The following is a 14,178-nucleotide window of genomic DNA, read 5'->3' as shown; positions in this document are numbered from 1 at the left end:
CTGACCCATGTGGTTAGACAGTTGGTGAGGTTGACAGTAACTGGGACCTTTGCCATAACAATGTCTTCTCTGAGAGACCTTCTGTCTTACCTCCACCACCCCAACACATCTACAGGAAGGCACTCACCTGTTAATCTCCTCTGTGGACATATTTTGCCACGTGACCACAAGCTGATGCTCACAGACAATAGTCTTCCATCAAATAGAAATGTTAACTGTATACTGTCTATTGACATTGTAGCATTTGACAGAAATTGCAGTATATCAATACAATGTGTGTTCCTATATTTTGTGTTTTGAATCTTTTTTTTTTATATTACCTTGAAAAACAAAAAACATGACAGAAAGCAACAGCAACAAATTAATATTTTCCTCGTGTTTATAATGCAGCACATCTCCAAGCAGGTCAAGCTCAGCCAGATGCTCATGAATACAGTTGTAACTTGGAGGCCTGCATGGGAAGTTATGTGTGGTGAAGTTTTGGAAAGCTCAAGGTCACTTCCTGTTTATTTGCACTTGGCCACATACTTGCTGTCAAGCCACTGACTACCTTGCTGACCCCCGTTGTAGCTGTGGCATATCAACAGGACAGTTACTGTATTTCATTTTACATTCATTTGAATCATCATTTTTGTTTTTCAGCCCTCATTAAAAGTGAGAGGGTTATAACTTATATACTTTATTCTCCTTGGACCGTCATCAGACAAGTATAGACAAGGTTACCACACAATTAGCCAGGCAATAAAAGTATTTACTGTCATATAACTAATCATTTAACCCTCAGAGATGACATAAGACAACCTCACGTAGCCACCTCGGCCCCTCAATAACTGAAATCTGGAAAGTCTGAACGCTGCTCAAGGCGGTAAAAGCAAAAGAACAAAAAAAAAAATGATGGAATGTTCTTCAGTGAGTAAAACAAAGGATGAAAATAGAGAGTCACTGGCCAGACCTTAGGTAAAGAAGACAAGGTGTACTTTTGCTTTTATTTCAGTCTTTGTGGAAGTGTAGTAATTAGCACTGAACTTTTCCAAAGCCATAATTAGTCTGTGTCTGTCCTCGCCCGCTTTATCCTCCCTGCCTTTCTCCATGCTCAGCATTATGTATAAACTCAGTAAAAAGAGGAGAATGGCAACCAAAAATAACACATCTTCTTGTGATCATTAAGATGGGGAAGTGGAGGAACAGCTGCTTACAACAAAATAAACACATTAACACCAATGCTCCGCAGTGTGCAATCACAGAGGCCCAAAGAGACAGCTGTCCGCCTTTAATTACAATGACGTTCATCTTCTCTTTCAGCATTCTCACAACTTTCTAGACATCTTTGTTTTTATTTAGATCTCTCTGCACCCTTTTATTCTTTCCTGTGCTGCGACAGCATGACTCAAACACAGACTGAATACTTTCATGCTAATAGCAAGGATTTTTCATAATACATACAGAAGTGGGAAGCTCAGTGTAGATCAGCTCAAGCTATTTGTTCAGAAATAACGTAAAGATTAAATGAATCGTTTGATATGTTGGGAAATATATTCAATATATTTCTTGCCAAGAGTCACATGAGAAGATTGATATCACTCTTAGGGCTGTCCATTACATCTGAAGCTGGAGCCAGCAACTAATTAGCTTAGCTCAGCATAAAGACTGGAAAGGGGGCAACAGCTAGCCTGGCCCTGTTCAAAGGTGACAAAATCCACCTCAATTGGCCTCAAAAAACTCACCAATTTGCATGTTTTATTTTGCTCATTTAATCGTGCAAAAATGAGATTTTGTGATCATCGCAGCATTGATCTTCTCACCAATTCCCCAAACTGTCAAAAAAATTAATTGAAACAGACTTGAAGAAGTCCAATATTTTTTTAGTTCAATATTTTCCAAATTTTGTTCTCCATCAGCAAAAGCACACCTCGCTATCTCTACAACAACCTGTTCCTCAAAAGATCCCATGAGGGTCATTTCCATCTTATCTTAAGACCTCTTCTTCATGTTCAAAGATGTTGGACTGAGATCCTTTTATGAGGATTTTCAGATAGCAAACCCCACTGTGCAGTTTAGCCGTTTTTAAAGAGTACTTTCTCTTTTACATACAGGTTGGCTGAAAAAGCAGATTTTAAAGTTTCACAAGTTTCCCCGGGGTCTCGAGAGAAGGATTGTGTTTTTTTGCAGAGCATATTGTTCCTAGTGAAAATTCAGCCAAACGATGAACAGAGAGAATGACAAATGAGGAAGAGGCCTGTGTTTTACAGGAATGATGCTTAATTACATACAAAGCTGCCATTTAGAGTCCATTGTCCTGCCTCAGTGTTGGCAGACCTCAGCACAATGTGTTGACTGCATCCTTCCTTTCTCTGTCTTGATTTGTTTTTCTTCCCCCATTTTGAGGGTTACACTGCATAACCATTCTGAACCCTTTATAATTTCCCCAGTAATCAGTCTGTTCTTTTTTCGTGGCAAAGCTTTAATCAAACATCTCATAGCCTCTACCAGCCAGAAATGTGTTATTCCGACAGAAGCACAAAAAAGCATGCAATTACTCCCAGAGGACCTGTCCCTCCCCTCCGCTACAGCTGCAGAAAAGAGGGCACTATTCCAAACACGTCCTCCTCCTTTCTCTTCTCTTTCCTTTCTTCTGTGTGTTGGAAAATAACATTACCCAGCCCAAACCATAATGACAGAAGATGCAAATATGTGTTTTGTAATGTAAACCATGTAGAAACGCTTAGTAGAACAATAGGTTATGGCTCTCCTCCTCTATGGAAACATCACCTTATGATAAGTAATGAGGGTTTATAATGTATTTGCAGATGCCATCTGAAAAAGGTTAACTTCTCAGATCATTTGTTAGGTATAGAGAACAGATGTAACTGAAGCAAAAGCATGTGCCTGTATTTTTGTGGTGGTGAAGGTAGAGCTGTGGCATGGACTGTGCGAACTGTGCAACTGCACAGGGCCTCGCACCACTAGGGGGCCTCGCGCCTGCGATCCTGCTTTTTTTTCCCTTTTTTTTTAAAACAATACATTAGTTAAATATGATTTTGTCTGTCTCTGTCAAGGTCAAATTAAAAACAGACAAATAAATAAAAAAACAGATCCAACAATTTAAACGGTTATTTCATTGTCGCTATGTCATTAGGCCTCACTGAAGCACATCTGAGCACGTCTGAATCTCAGGAGGTGATGGTGAGGGGGTGTGCATACATGCAAAACTAAAATGATTACCTCAATCTACCATTTTAAGACTACTGATTCAATGACACAGTTACACCTACAGCCACCTATAGTAACTATAACACAGCATGTAATAAGCGATTTTAGGGCAACTGCAAAAAGAGAAACTCACACGATGGTACTGAATCAGAATTTCCTTTAACATAAAACATGTCCTCATTGCCTACAACATCAAATACAATGTGCAAACACGGCGGAGCTTCCGACTGACCCAGACAGTGAAACAACAACGAAGATGGAAAGTTCCTTGCTTGCAAACAGTGGAAAATGTAAACTTCTTATGTGCACAAAAGCAAAAGCAGATCGAACAGAAGACAAACTTATATAGAGGGAGACGTTGCATTTATAGCTTATTGCTCTCAGTCCCTGTGAGGGAGCACTGAGCTGAGGCTTTGCCTGGTATTAGTTATTTTACTGGCACTATATGCTCTGTGTGAGCTGTTGTTGATTTGTGCATCTAAGCCTCAGTAAATCTTTTGACTTTTTGCAATCATGTGGCTGTACCTTAGGCAGATGATAGACGGATTATCTTTAGGTACCCAGTCAACAGTGAAAGTATTCTATTTTTGCAGTATGGACATCTTTTGGCAGAGAATATACAGAGACTACTCACAGAGAATACAGCTTTCCCTTTGCTATTAAAGAATACAGACAGATTTTTCCAAGCCACTATCTAAGAACATTGACATTACAGGAGAATTTGTGGTTATTTTGCTTGTTCATGTCATGATGAAGACAAAAAAAAAAAAAAGGCCTGCAGCATTGTATGTATGTGAGCCAGAGCCATATTCTAGTTTTATTTTAACAGTTTTTGTTGTTGCTGTAGTTATTTTGGTCAAAGGGTTAAAGTTTATCTGATATTTGTTTATTTAAGATATATTAGCTCGATTCCTTCAATGTCATTGGGGTAAAAGCCTGAAATGTAAAAGAGAAAGTTGTTTGTTTGTTTTTTTTAAAGGCATGCCAGAAAGAGAAGAAACTTCCTTAAGCCAAACAAACAGTGGGTTACTTATCACAAAATTAAGTTATGTTGTTATGAAATTGTCTATGGCCCAAGCCCCCACAGATCTACCATAAGTATTGCTTACGAGATGCTGTACAAGAGCAGGTCTCGTTTTGTGTTCTGCATGTGTTGCATGTATGCACGTTTTAAGCTTCTCCCACTGCGTATTTTAAACGTGCTGCCATTGAACGCACCCCTCGCGTGCTCTCTCAGCGGTAGATTTGGATTGGACAGAAGACTGGTTGAGGAAAATGGGGGACGACTTGGGTGACGAGTGGTGGACTCACGAGGGTAATTCAGGTATCTTACTTAACTCTATTATCTTTGATTTGTAGTGTTTCTGAGACTTGTGGTCCGGAGGGTTTGTGTATCCTGACACACAAACTCTTACCGGTAGTCGCTGACGCCAGGTCTTTTGGTTGTAGCTAACTGTAAGCTAACGTTAGCTAGCCAGCATTGGCCAGTGAGTTGCTTTAGCTACATTCGGTTAGCCGCTAACGTCAGTTGTCATAGTGTAGAACACAAATTACCACGAAGTTTCTCTATATCTTACCTCTGATTTGTACGACCAGGGAAAGTTAGCATTGTTAGCACGAGTTTTTAGGAGTAGAAGGCTTGTAAACACGTGTGTGTGTGTGAAGGAGAGAGTGTGTCTGTGAGTCATCAGAGAAAGTAGTTATGTTAGCTGTTACCCTGCACCTTCCCTTGAACCCTTCAATTTAGTTCTCTTATACACATAACTTTCTGCATTCATTCTGCTATGCCCATCCTCATTTATAACATTATGCATAAACAGCAAGTTCCCTGCGGCTATTCCTTGCATAGCTTCATGCACTCTGCATACCAATAGAGGGCAGTCATGTCCTTCAAGGATTATTGACCTGATTGCTTTGGACAGCGAAGTGTTGCTGTGTTGCCGAGCAGAATGAGATTAAAGTGTATTTTCAGGAGGTATTAAACTGAAACGTTTATATTTAGCTTATTCAGACTCTACGTGAGACATATTCCCTCTCTGTCCTCTTCTTTCTCTGTCTCTCACTTAGACACACAAACACATGCCCAAACCATGCACACAAATCTCAGTACTTGTTAATGCAGAAGGGTAAAGTGACACAAGTTCACACATTCTGGTTAATACAATATGTCTTGCAATCATTGCATTTGTCCTTAGTGGCCCCAACCACACTAAGTTATATGTATAATAATATTACAGCCTCTGTATATTTTGCTCTATTTACTTTCAGCCAAACTGCACTGTAGAATCTTTTACTATCCCTTACAAACTCTCAGTTTTAATGATAATTAGATATGGTAGTGTTTGTCCCATGGATGACAAAAATACCAACATTACCTGTTAAAACAAGCTGTTCAGTTTTACAGGTGAGCATTAGAATTAAATTGACACATTTCTGATGAGTGTCTGGCATCACTTTCTTTACATACAAGAGAACAACTCAACTGTAACACGTCCTTTAATATTGTGGAATCGTGCATTTTTGCTACAGATGTTTATTTTTTGACATGCACTGAGTCAGTTGTTTGCGTGACAAAAATGATTGATAGATGTGTATTTATTTTATTGTTTTTATTCAATTGGGCATTTAATAGTGCTTGTTCAGGGTTTTTTTTCCCCAATATCTTCCTGATACTCCATCAACATCTGCATTACAATCACAAATCTTTAATATATTTTGTATGTTTTTATTATGACATCTTTTTGGGCCGCAGTGCTAAATGTGTTCATTGCTACACAGGCCTCTTGGGCCTTTTCACCTGATGTTCACTCTTGATGATTTATTCTCTTTTTTGTGAATCAGTTGTTGCCCATAGCGTTATATTTTTGAAAGTGGAACATATGGTTTTTACCATCAGCCTGGTATAGATGCTTTAGCCACACTATGGTGTAATGAACTGTGATCACACACACTTCCACTATATTAATGTTTTGACACCCGTATTTGTTTAATTTGGCCCGTTTGAAAAAAAGAAAAAGAAAAAGTCAGATAACACCTCCATTCTGAGCTCCAGCTAGTTGTGTTGCACTGTTCACCATGCAGAGGAAATCTGAAAGAAAATGTATGCAACTCTTTGTTTTTCTTGGTTAGCTCCTTTAGCCCGACTGACATCCATTCCTGACTCGCATTGTATTGCAGACATGCTTGACAGAAAAGGCTGTGCAGCTGACTGAAAACTGACAAGACAGAAAAGGAGAGTTGAAGTCAGATAGGGCCTTGGACTGACATTGAAGTCTTAAGAAAGAGCAGGAGATTCATGAGTAGCATTGTGACTTTTATGCTGGTGTGGTGTGTGTGTGTGTTGCGTCTTGAGTGCTTAACACTGACACTCATGGCAAAGACTCTTGGTCGGCCTCTGTCACGCAACAGTCTGTACCCGTCATCAAATGCCTCATCTGATTTCCACCTTGCCAATCGGTGAGATCAGTGGGGTTAGGGGTTAATGTTTCTCCATATTTGTTGTCATATACCTGCTACATTGGCTCTCCACCAGAGGAAGTTATATGCTGTCCCCCAATACTGTCAGCTAGTATCCTGTTTATGTAGATGACTCAATTCATTACAACTTTGGCAAATGTAAGGACTTTATTAAAGCTATGTGTCTTAAGCCATTTCTTTCAGCCACACTTTACAGCCATATATATTGTTGTGTTGACCTTAAAAACAAATAAATCTGAATGCTGTGATTAAGTTTTTATGGTAATATAGTATCCATATTATTTAAAGAAACTGACTGACCTCAATGCAGTCAGTTTATTTATAGGACTCATTTAAAAACAACAAATGTTAACCATTTGTCACACCTCACAGTGACATGAGAGTATTTGATTATTATAACCAAATAAAAATGCAGGTATAATTTAGAGGATATACGTTAATGAATAAAAGCCTAAAATTAACAATTCTGGGTAATTATTTAAAATATGAAATTATTGATAACTTAGTTCTGTTGTTTAACTTTCAGAAGGCCCCCACATATTACAAAAGTCATCACTTTGCCTCATGGGTGTGTGTCATTGTGGAAGTTGGATACACTGAAATGATATCTTTCTCAAAAATAAATTCATTATACTGCTACACATTAGTGTGCTGAATTTCAGTGATGCAAACTCATATTACTGTTTCAAAAATGATGTGTTACACGTTTTGAGTTTCCATTATATTTGGCAACTAACCCTCTTACCTTTAAAATGCTGCATAGGTCTTCTTCCCCTGTATGACTTACAGAGCAGATTGAGCAATAGAAAGCTATTTTTTGTTTCAAACAAACACATATTTGTATGTGATTACTATTGAAGTGACACCGAGACCACTGACCAGTTGAGACTTCAGCATACGAAGAAAACAGGAAATTCATGAAGTAAGCAAATCAACCCAGCTGTTGACTGACTTTATGACTGCTGCAAGAAAGTTCGAATCATTTATCTAGTCACTGAAAACATTGGGTTTAGCTGGCAGGAGATAATGTGCTGAATTATTGGTCTGCTATGGGACTGATCAGGAATGCATTGCCAGTTTGCTCACATAGTGCCTTGAAAGGGGTTACCAGTTTTTATTTTGTATTTTTTTTTATAGTAAATGAGGAGAAGCTGAGGAAATGTGTAAACAGATTATGCAAAAGTTGAAGAGGGATTTAATTGTTTATCAGTTGTCAGTTTCAAATGTTTTAAGACTCTGATAATTACAATTTTAGATTTATAATTTGTACTCAAGGTAGCAGAGGCTTTTACCAGTCCATCCGCCAATCTGAACAGCCCCACAAGCGCTGGGTGTTCAGAAGTTTATTGTGTCAGAAAAACATGAGCTGAGTTTTCCAGCGAATATTTGAGGGAGGTTTCACACTTACAGAGTTGTGAGGAATTTTGCTGTGGTTAAGATAGTGGGTGACTCAACTTGAATCAAACTCAGTAAACACGTAAACATTTCCTAACCCCATACTTCTTAGTTTTCTCGCTTCGCTTCACTTTGTGGCAAAAAATTTGCTAATTAACAGATAAGAATCTGCCAGTATTCTTTACTTGCTTGATGTGTTATGCTGTCAGTGTGGGGTTGGCCTTGGTCTTTTTCTGATTTCAGCTGTTTTGCATTTAAATTGGCTAGCAGCCTTTTGGCTGTGTTGATGTCAAAGCCCTCTCAAAAGTATTCAAGGTGAGTCAATAAAAACAACACAACACTTTTAATGAACAACAAAACACATTAAAAAAAAAAAAAAAAAATTACATAAAGCACTCCACACATTTGGTTGCAATGATGTCTATCTTATATCTCATACAGTCACGAGACACACATATCATACATTCAATAAAGGGTTGTTAAAGTACGTCTAGACACAATAGGATTTGTAAAGGTTCTTCTAGGACAAATACCACAAAGCATTTATTTGATAATTGTTACAAAATCCAATAAACTGTCCCTCAGTAGAGGGAGTATTTTGTTTTAGTTGTCTAGTCCATTAGTGTGACTGAGAACATAATACTGAATGTTCAGAATATATATATATATTTATTTTCACCTAATCACAAAGGCCACTTACTGTAATATTTGAGGAATGTGAAGCTGATGAGGTTGCAGGGGATATAGTGATGCTACTTGTAATCTTGCCAACACCTTTGACATGACAGCCATTTGCGAGCACTTGAGTCCTTTGCTCATGTCGGAGATAGTATGGTCCAACAGGCTGTGGGACACTATGGGTCACACCATTCAGAGACTGGACATATGGGCTCCCCAGAAGGATATGGATCTTGTTATCCTCTCTGGTGATGATACTGGGACTTGTGTCAGTGTTGTTGGACTTCTGATGTTGCCAGCTGTTCTGCTGCTCGGGAGTCTTGCAGAAGATGGCCTGATTGGAAACCTCTTTTGGCTCTGGAGAACAGGTCCTGACTGTTACGATCTGAATGGGGGAGTTGCTGTGATCAGGTGTCACAGAGCGTGATGAATTTGGACTTAACACCCGAGAGGTGGGTGTTCCGTTAAGCACGGAGACAGTACGGTCAGGGCTTGAAGGGGGGGTTTTAGTATTAACTGCGGAGTTCTGGATAATGGTAATTCTCTGCTTAGGTGAGGCTCCACTTGAGGGAATGACAGCAGTGCTGGTGTAGGATGTAGCTGTGTCTCCAGTGGGGCTGCTAATCTCGAGTGTGGCAGTGTTGAGTATATGGTGTGGCGTAACTTTGATGTGCAAGGGCTGCCCTGGTGTGTGTGTTAGCATCATCACCTCTCCATTAACCTTTTGGTGCATATCTATGCCATTGGCTGAATGGCTGTTGTATTGGCATACGTTATTATTGGCACTGTTCAAGCTGTTAAGGTTGTTGACAAGAGAGCTTCTTCTGTTTATGACTTGTGCATTGTGGTTTTCTTCTTCATCCTCATATTCTCCATCTAGTTTCTGGCTGTAGTCAGGAGACAGGTTACCCTTCTCCTCAGTTTGAACCTCTTTGGTGGTCTGATAAAGGTCTGAAAAGTGTTGTCTCCTTGCACCAGGTGTAAAATTATTGATTTGTCTACACCTGTCCAGCTCACTACTCAGTTCCGTCATCTCTCTGGCCAGCTCTCTGTTCCTGGCTTCCTGCTGGGTCAGTTTTCTCTGCAGCATGGAGTGATCAGTCTGAACTCTGCAGATGGACTCCTCAGTTCCGATCAGCTTCTGGAGTTTCTCCTTCAGAGTATCTACCTCTCTGCCTAATAGTCTGGACTTAACCTGCTCCTTCTGAAGACGGCAAAGGAGAACGTGTTCCTGGTTGACCTCATGCTTCTCTGCCTGATCATACCTTGAAAGCTCCCTCTTTGCCACCTCCAGCTCCTCTGTTAGAGCCTGGGACCGCTTCTCTTCATCCTTAAACCTCTTTTCCAGGGACTCATAGTCCTCTTCTATCTTCATCAGTTCTCCCTCCAACATCTCCTTGTCTTGTAGAGTCTTTCGCAGCCTGTCTAGCTCCTTGGTCAATTCTTTGACTTTGTTGTCCTCTGTTTGGCAGTGATGGTTAGGGTTGTTTGCGAAAGAACTGTGAGTGTACTTGTCTTCTTTTTCTTTCCTGTTTTCCAAGACCTGTAACCTGTTCTTCATTGTGCTTATTTTACTCTGTAGCTCTCTGTTCCTCTCCACCTCTGTTTGTAGTCTATCTTGGAGCTCATCTTTTTCCTTTGCCATGCTCTTAATCCTTTCCTCTAAATCTGCCTTAGACTTCAGTGTCTGCTGCCTCTCGTCTCTCAGTCTTTCTGTCACTGTTGCCAAATTGCTTTGCTCATTACTTATGCTGTCCTTCCTTTTGAGTTTTTCCTCAGCCTGTCGGAGCCTCTCGGCCATGGTCTTCCTGTCCTCCATCAAAGCTACAGTCAGTGATCTAAGCTTGGTCAGGTCCTGTCTAATCAGCGCTTCACTCTTTTCCAGCTTGCCTTCAGTGGCCTCATGCTCTCTCACCCTAGCTTTCAGAGTGTCAAGCTCACCAGACAGCATTTTGCTAATCTCTCGCTCTCGATCCAAGCTGCTCTTTAGAATACTACAGTCCTCTTTGCTCTTACCTAATGCCTCCTCTATCCTGTCCAATTCACTAATTCTGCCATTAAGTTTGTCCACCTCAACTCTCAAGCTACGGCAGTGGCTGGTCTCCCGCCCTATTCTGCGGTCCAGGTCTCGACACTGGTCCCACATGCGTAGCAGCTCCTCGTCCTTTCCCTCCATTTCCACAACCCTTCTCCTCAGTACCTCCACCTCTGACAGCAGACTCGGGGCTGTCATGGTGTTCTGGCTTTGGATGACAATGGAATCTTGTTTGTGGTGCTCAACCTTTTTTGCACTTCGGTAAGCAGCACTGACCTCCTGCTTGATGTGGTCAGTGATAGCGGTCAGTTCTTTGACACGACGTGTCTCTTCCTGCAGCTGCTCGCCCAGATGCTGCTGCTCCTTTACAACCAGCAGTGCAAAAGCCTTCAGCTTGGTGAGCTCATCCTTTAGAGTTGATACTTCTCTTTCACTTTTCTTCTCCTTTATTTCCTGGTATTCTCTCTCCTTTACAATCAGGAGCTTGAGTCTGTAGAAAAAAACACATGATACTAATGTCAAACAGGATGTTGTGGATTGATTTCATTGTGTAACTGTCTCTTATTTCAGCCTCCAAGGCCACTTTTTTATGTTTATACTTAACCTCTTGGCCACAGCTCTTAAACATCAATAATAGTTGTGTATTCCCAGCATAAACATTTTTCATTTTCACAAGAATTTGAATCACAATTTCCTCCTTACTCAAACCTAAACAGAAGCTAGGAACATTTTTTTTTCTCTTTTGTACATCTGTTTCTGTGTGTATATGTGTCTAATTTGTGTGTGAGTGCCTACCTGTAAACCTTAAAACATGTAGATATGCCCATGTATTCCATGTTGTTGTACACTTCTCTCCGGGCAACATACGTTCTGTAGGATGTTTTGACTATCATGGCAGATGGTCCCTTGGCAGGGAGTGTTTGTTAATTAAGAAGTTCCTCTACCCTTGAGTACCCTCAGAACTGCACCCAATCACCCTCCTTCTGTGCACATAGAATGCTACTCCGTTTCCAGCTACAAGAGGGAGGAATTCCCCCTGGTTCCATAAGTAATTACAGACGGACTGCGTTTACCAAGTGCTGTCACTCCTCACATTTCCCCAAATGTGTACCAGCAATGTACAAATGCATTTAATGCTCATCGTACAGTATGTCATGTGTCATTGCAAGTAGGCACGCTTCAAAGTGATCTCTCATTAGTTGATTTTTACTATGTAGAATCAATAGTTCAGAATGCTGACAGTTAGGTCTACTTGCATTTATGTTCAAAGTCGACATATCATGTTTGTCATTTCACAACATATTGATGCATGCTTTCTAATGTGTTCATGTTGAAAATATTCTCAATGTTTTCATTTTCTCTATTTTCGTATTTTATAAGTAGAATGTGGAGATTTGCTATTGATTTGTGGATAAGATCTTTAGGACACTTGATGTTAAATGTTATATATATTTTCCAAATGGAAATCATGGCTGGTCTGGGAATTGAACATTGTAAATCATATATTGCTGAAATACAGAAATTAAGAGACTACACTACATAGCCTCAGAATTATTGTTAAAAAGCAAAAAGTTGGTAAGTGATAACGTAAAAAATTAAATGCCATACATTTCAGTTTAAAAGTTTCTGAGTGAAACTTAATTTACTGTCTTGTCTCAATGTACTGCTTAGACACTCGTTTAAGTTCACACTTTTGCCGTTTGATATCAACTTGGCATTGTAAGGCATTCTCTCTGTTAAACCTATGCTGAACTGGCCTGTGCTTACTTTGCCCATAACCTCGTCTTGCAGTTAAAAAAAAAAAGAAGTTTTTAAGTGAGCACGTTTCTAAATGCACTTTATATCTGTCTGCTGTTCACAAGTCTTTTCACTGTTCCTACCTGTACTGTGTTGTTGGCCTCTGTCCTTTAAAATCCTCAGAGAATAAATTGTCAGTACTCTTTCACCTCTGCCTTTCCCGGAGATCCCAGTGATGTGGACATTCCATCCGGAAAACCAAACATTATGAGAAGTGCTCTGCACACTGACTCTCACTCACGCTCAGTGGCGCCCATTACATCATCAGCAAGTCCTTATATGGGACTGTACAGGCCCTACTGCTGTGTGTGTGTGTGTGTGTGTGTGTGTGTGTGTGTGTGTGTGTGTGTGTGTGTGTGTGTGTGTGTGTGTGTGTGTGTGTGTGTGTGTGTGTGTGTGTGTGTGTGTGTGTGTGTGTGTGTGTGAGTGAGACAGACAGACACTGTGTGTGTGTGTGTGTGTGTGTGTTGTTACTGGAGTTCAGCCCATTCCAGATGAGGTAATTGTGTAGCCATGCCAAAGAGGCTAATGGGAAGGACAGAGTGTGTGTGTGTGTGTGTGTGTGTGTGTGTGTGTGTGTGTGTGTGTGTGTGTGTGTGTGTGTGTGTGTGTGTGTGTGTGTGTGTGTGTGTGTGTGTGTGTGTGTGTGTGCAAAGAAAACTTAAGCTTCAATCACAATTCGAACTAGAAAGGCTGATACTCTCAGTTTGCAGGATTATCCTCAGCAAACATGTTACCCATGCAGTGTAACTGCTGGGCCTAACTTGGCATGTCCTAGGAACTGTATCTCATCTAGAAGCATTCATACTGTATAATGTTCTGTGTGTGTGCGCGTGTATGTATGTGCCCATGTGTTTTAAGAGGGGAGACATGCTTTGTGCGTTGTAGCTGCTTTGCCTAGGGCCTGATAACCTGACTGTGAGATGACATCATCAGTTCATTGGCCCTCAATTACATCCATATGCCTCTCTTGCGCTCTCTCTCTGCCCCCTAGGCTGCTTCTCTATCTTTTTCTGTCATTTTGTTCCTCACCTTACCTTCTTGCTTTTAGGTCCCCGTTGCCTTTTTTTTTCTTTTGCCATCATCAGTTTCTTCTGTATCCCTGTGTTTTTCTTATGGTATTACTCAAGTCAAATCTATGTGCTCAGTGGAGCAGGGAGGGATGACAGATTATACTCTCATTATTCTCACGGCTAGTCTCGTCTGTCACAACAAGAATGACAAAAATCATAATGGAAAAATAAATTATATTTTGCCTGGCTCAATGATAGTACTATTCCAGATGAGAAAACAAACATGCAGGTCTTACGTGTATGATGCATGTTCCCTTCCAGGAACACTTACTAGCACTATGCCTCCCAGCTTTCACTGGGGAAATATACCTCTGGTGGTATTTCTTTCTGTCATGCAAATCCATCTAGTCCCCAATTAAAGGAGAACTGTTTCCTCTGTGTCATATTGTCATCACACAAGAATTTACAGCCTAAAAGACGCACTTAAAGGTACAGTGTCTAAGATATGGCTAGAATTTAGTTTAAAATGAACCGACATTATCAACAGAATGTTAAAAAGTAAGAGTTCTGATA

At 40.3% G+C, this 14,178-nt stretch overlaps 2 protein-coding genes across 3 annotated transcripts in view; one reads left to right on the top strand and one right to left on the bottom strand.

The window, feature by feature from the left end:
• Positions 1-4,465: 4,465 nt before the first annotated feature.
• The window catches only part of cmss1 (cms1 ribosomal small subunit homolog), a 35,162-nt gene continuing 25,449 nt past the window's right edge, over positions 4,466-14,178 (top strand). Inside the window, exon 1 of one of the 2 annotated variants that reach the window (XM_070976469.1) lies at positions 4,466-4,534. In XM_070976469.1, coding sequence (XP_070832570.1) covers positions 4,486-4,534 — 49 coding nt within the window. In that variant the 5' untranslated portion in view covers positions 4,466-4,485. Of the gene's footprint in view, positions 4,535-11,089; positions 11,193-14,178 lie in introns of those variants that run through there. The other variant, XM_070976470.1, reaches the window with a different exon arrangement.
• On the bottom strand, positions 8,403-11,083 carry LOC139340565 (filamin A-interacting protein 1-like). The gene has a single exon (XM_070976468.1). The coding sequence runs from the start codon at positions 10,991-10,993 to the stop codon at positions 8,762-8,764; it is 2,232 nt and encodes a 743-aa protein (XP_070832569.1). The 5' UTR covers positions 10,994-11,083; the 3' UTR covers positions 8,403-8,761.

The sequence above is a fragment of the Chaetodon trifascialis genome, chromosome 12 (assembly GCF_039877785.1).
Source record: "Chaetodon trifascialis isolate fChaTrf1 chromosome 12, fChaTrf1.hap1, whole genome shotgun sequence".
In the NCBI taxonomy this organism is placed as follows: Eukaryota; Metazoa; Chordata; class Actinopteri; order Chaetodontiformes; family Chaetodontidae; genus Chaetodon; species Chaetodon trifascialis.
Note: the sequence above shows the minus strand (reverse complement) of the source record. Positions and strands in the feature narration are given on the sequence as shown.

What these genes read in the sequence shown, in the direction of transcription:
- LOC139340565 (XM_070976468.1), bottom strand. Translation starts at nt 10,993, where the DNA reads ATGACAGCCCCGAGTCTGCTGTCAGAGGTGGAGGTACTGAGGAGAAGG.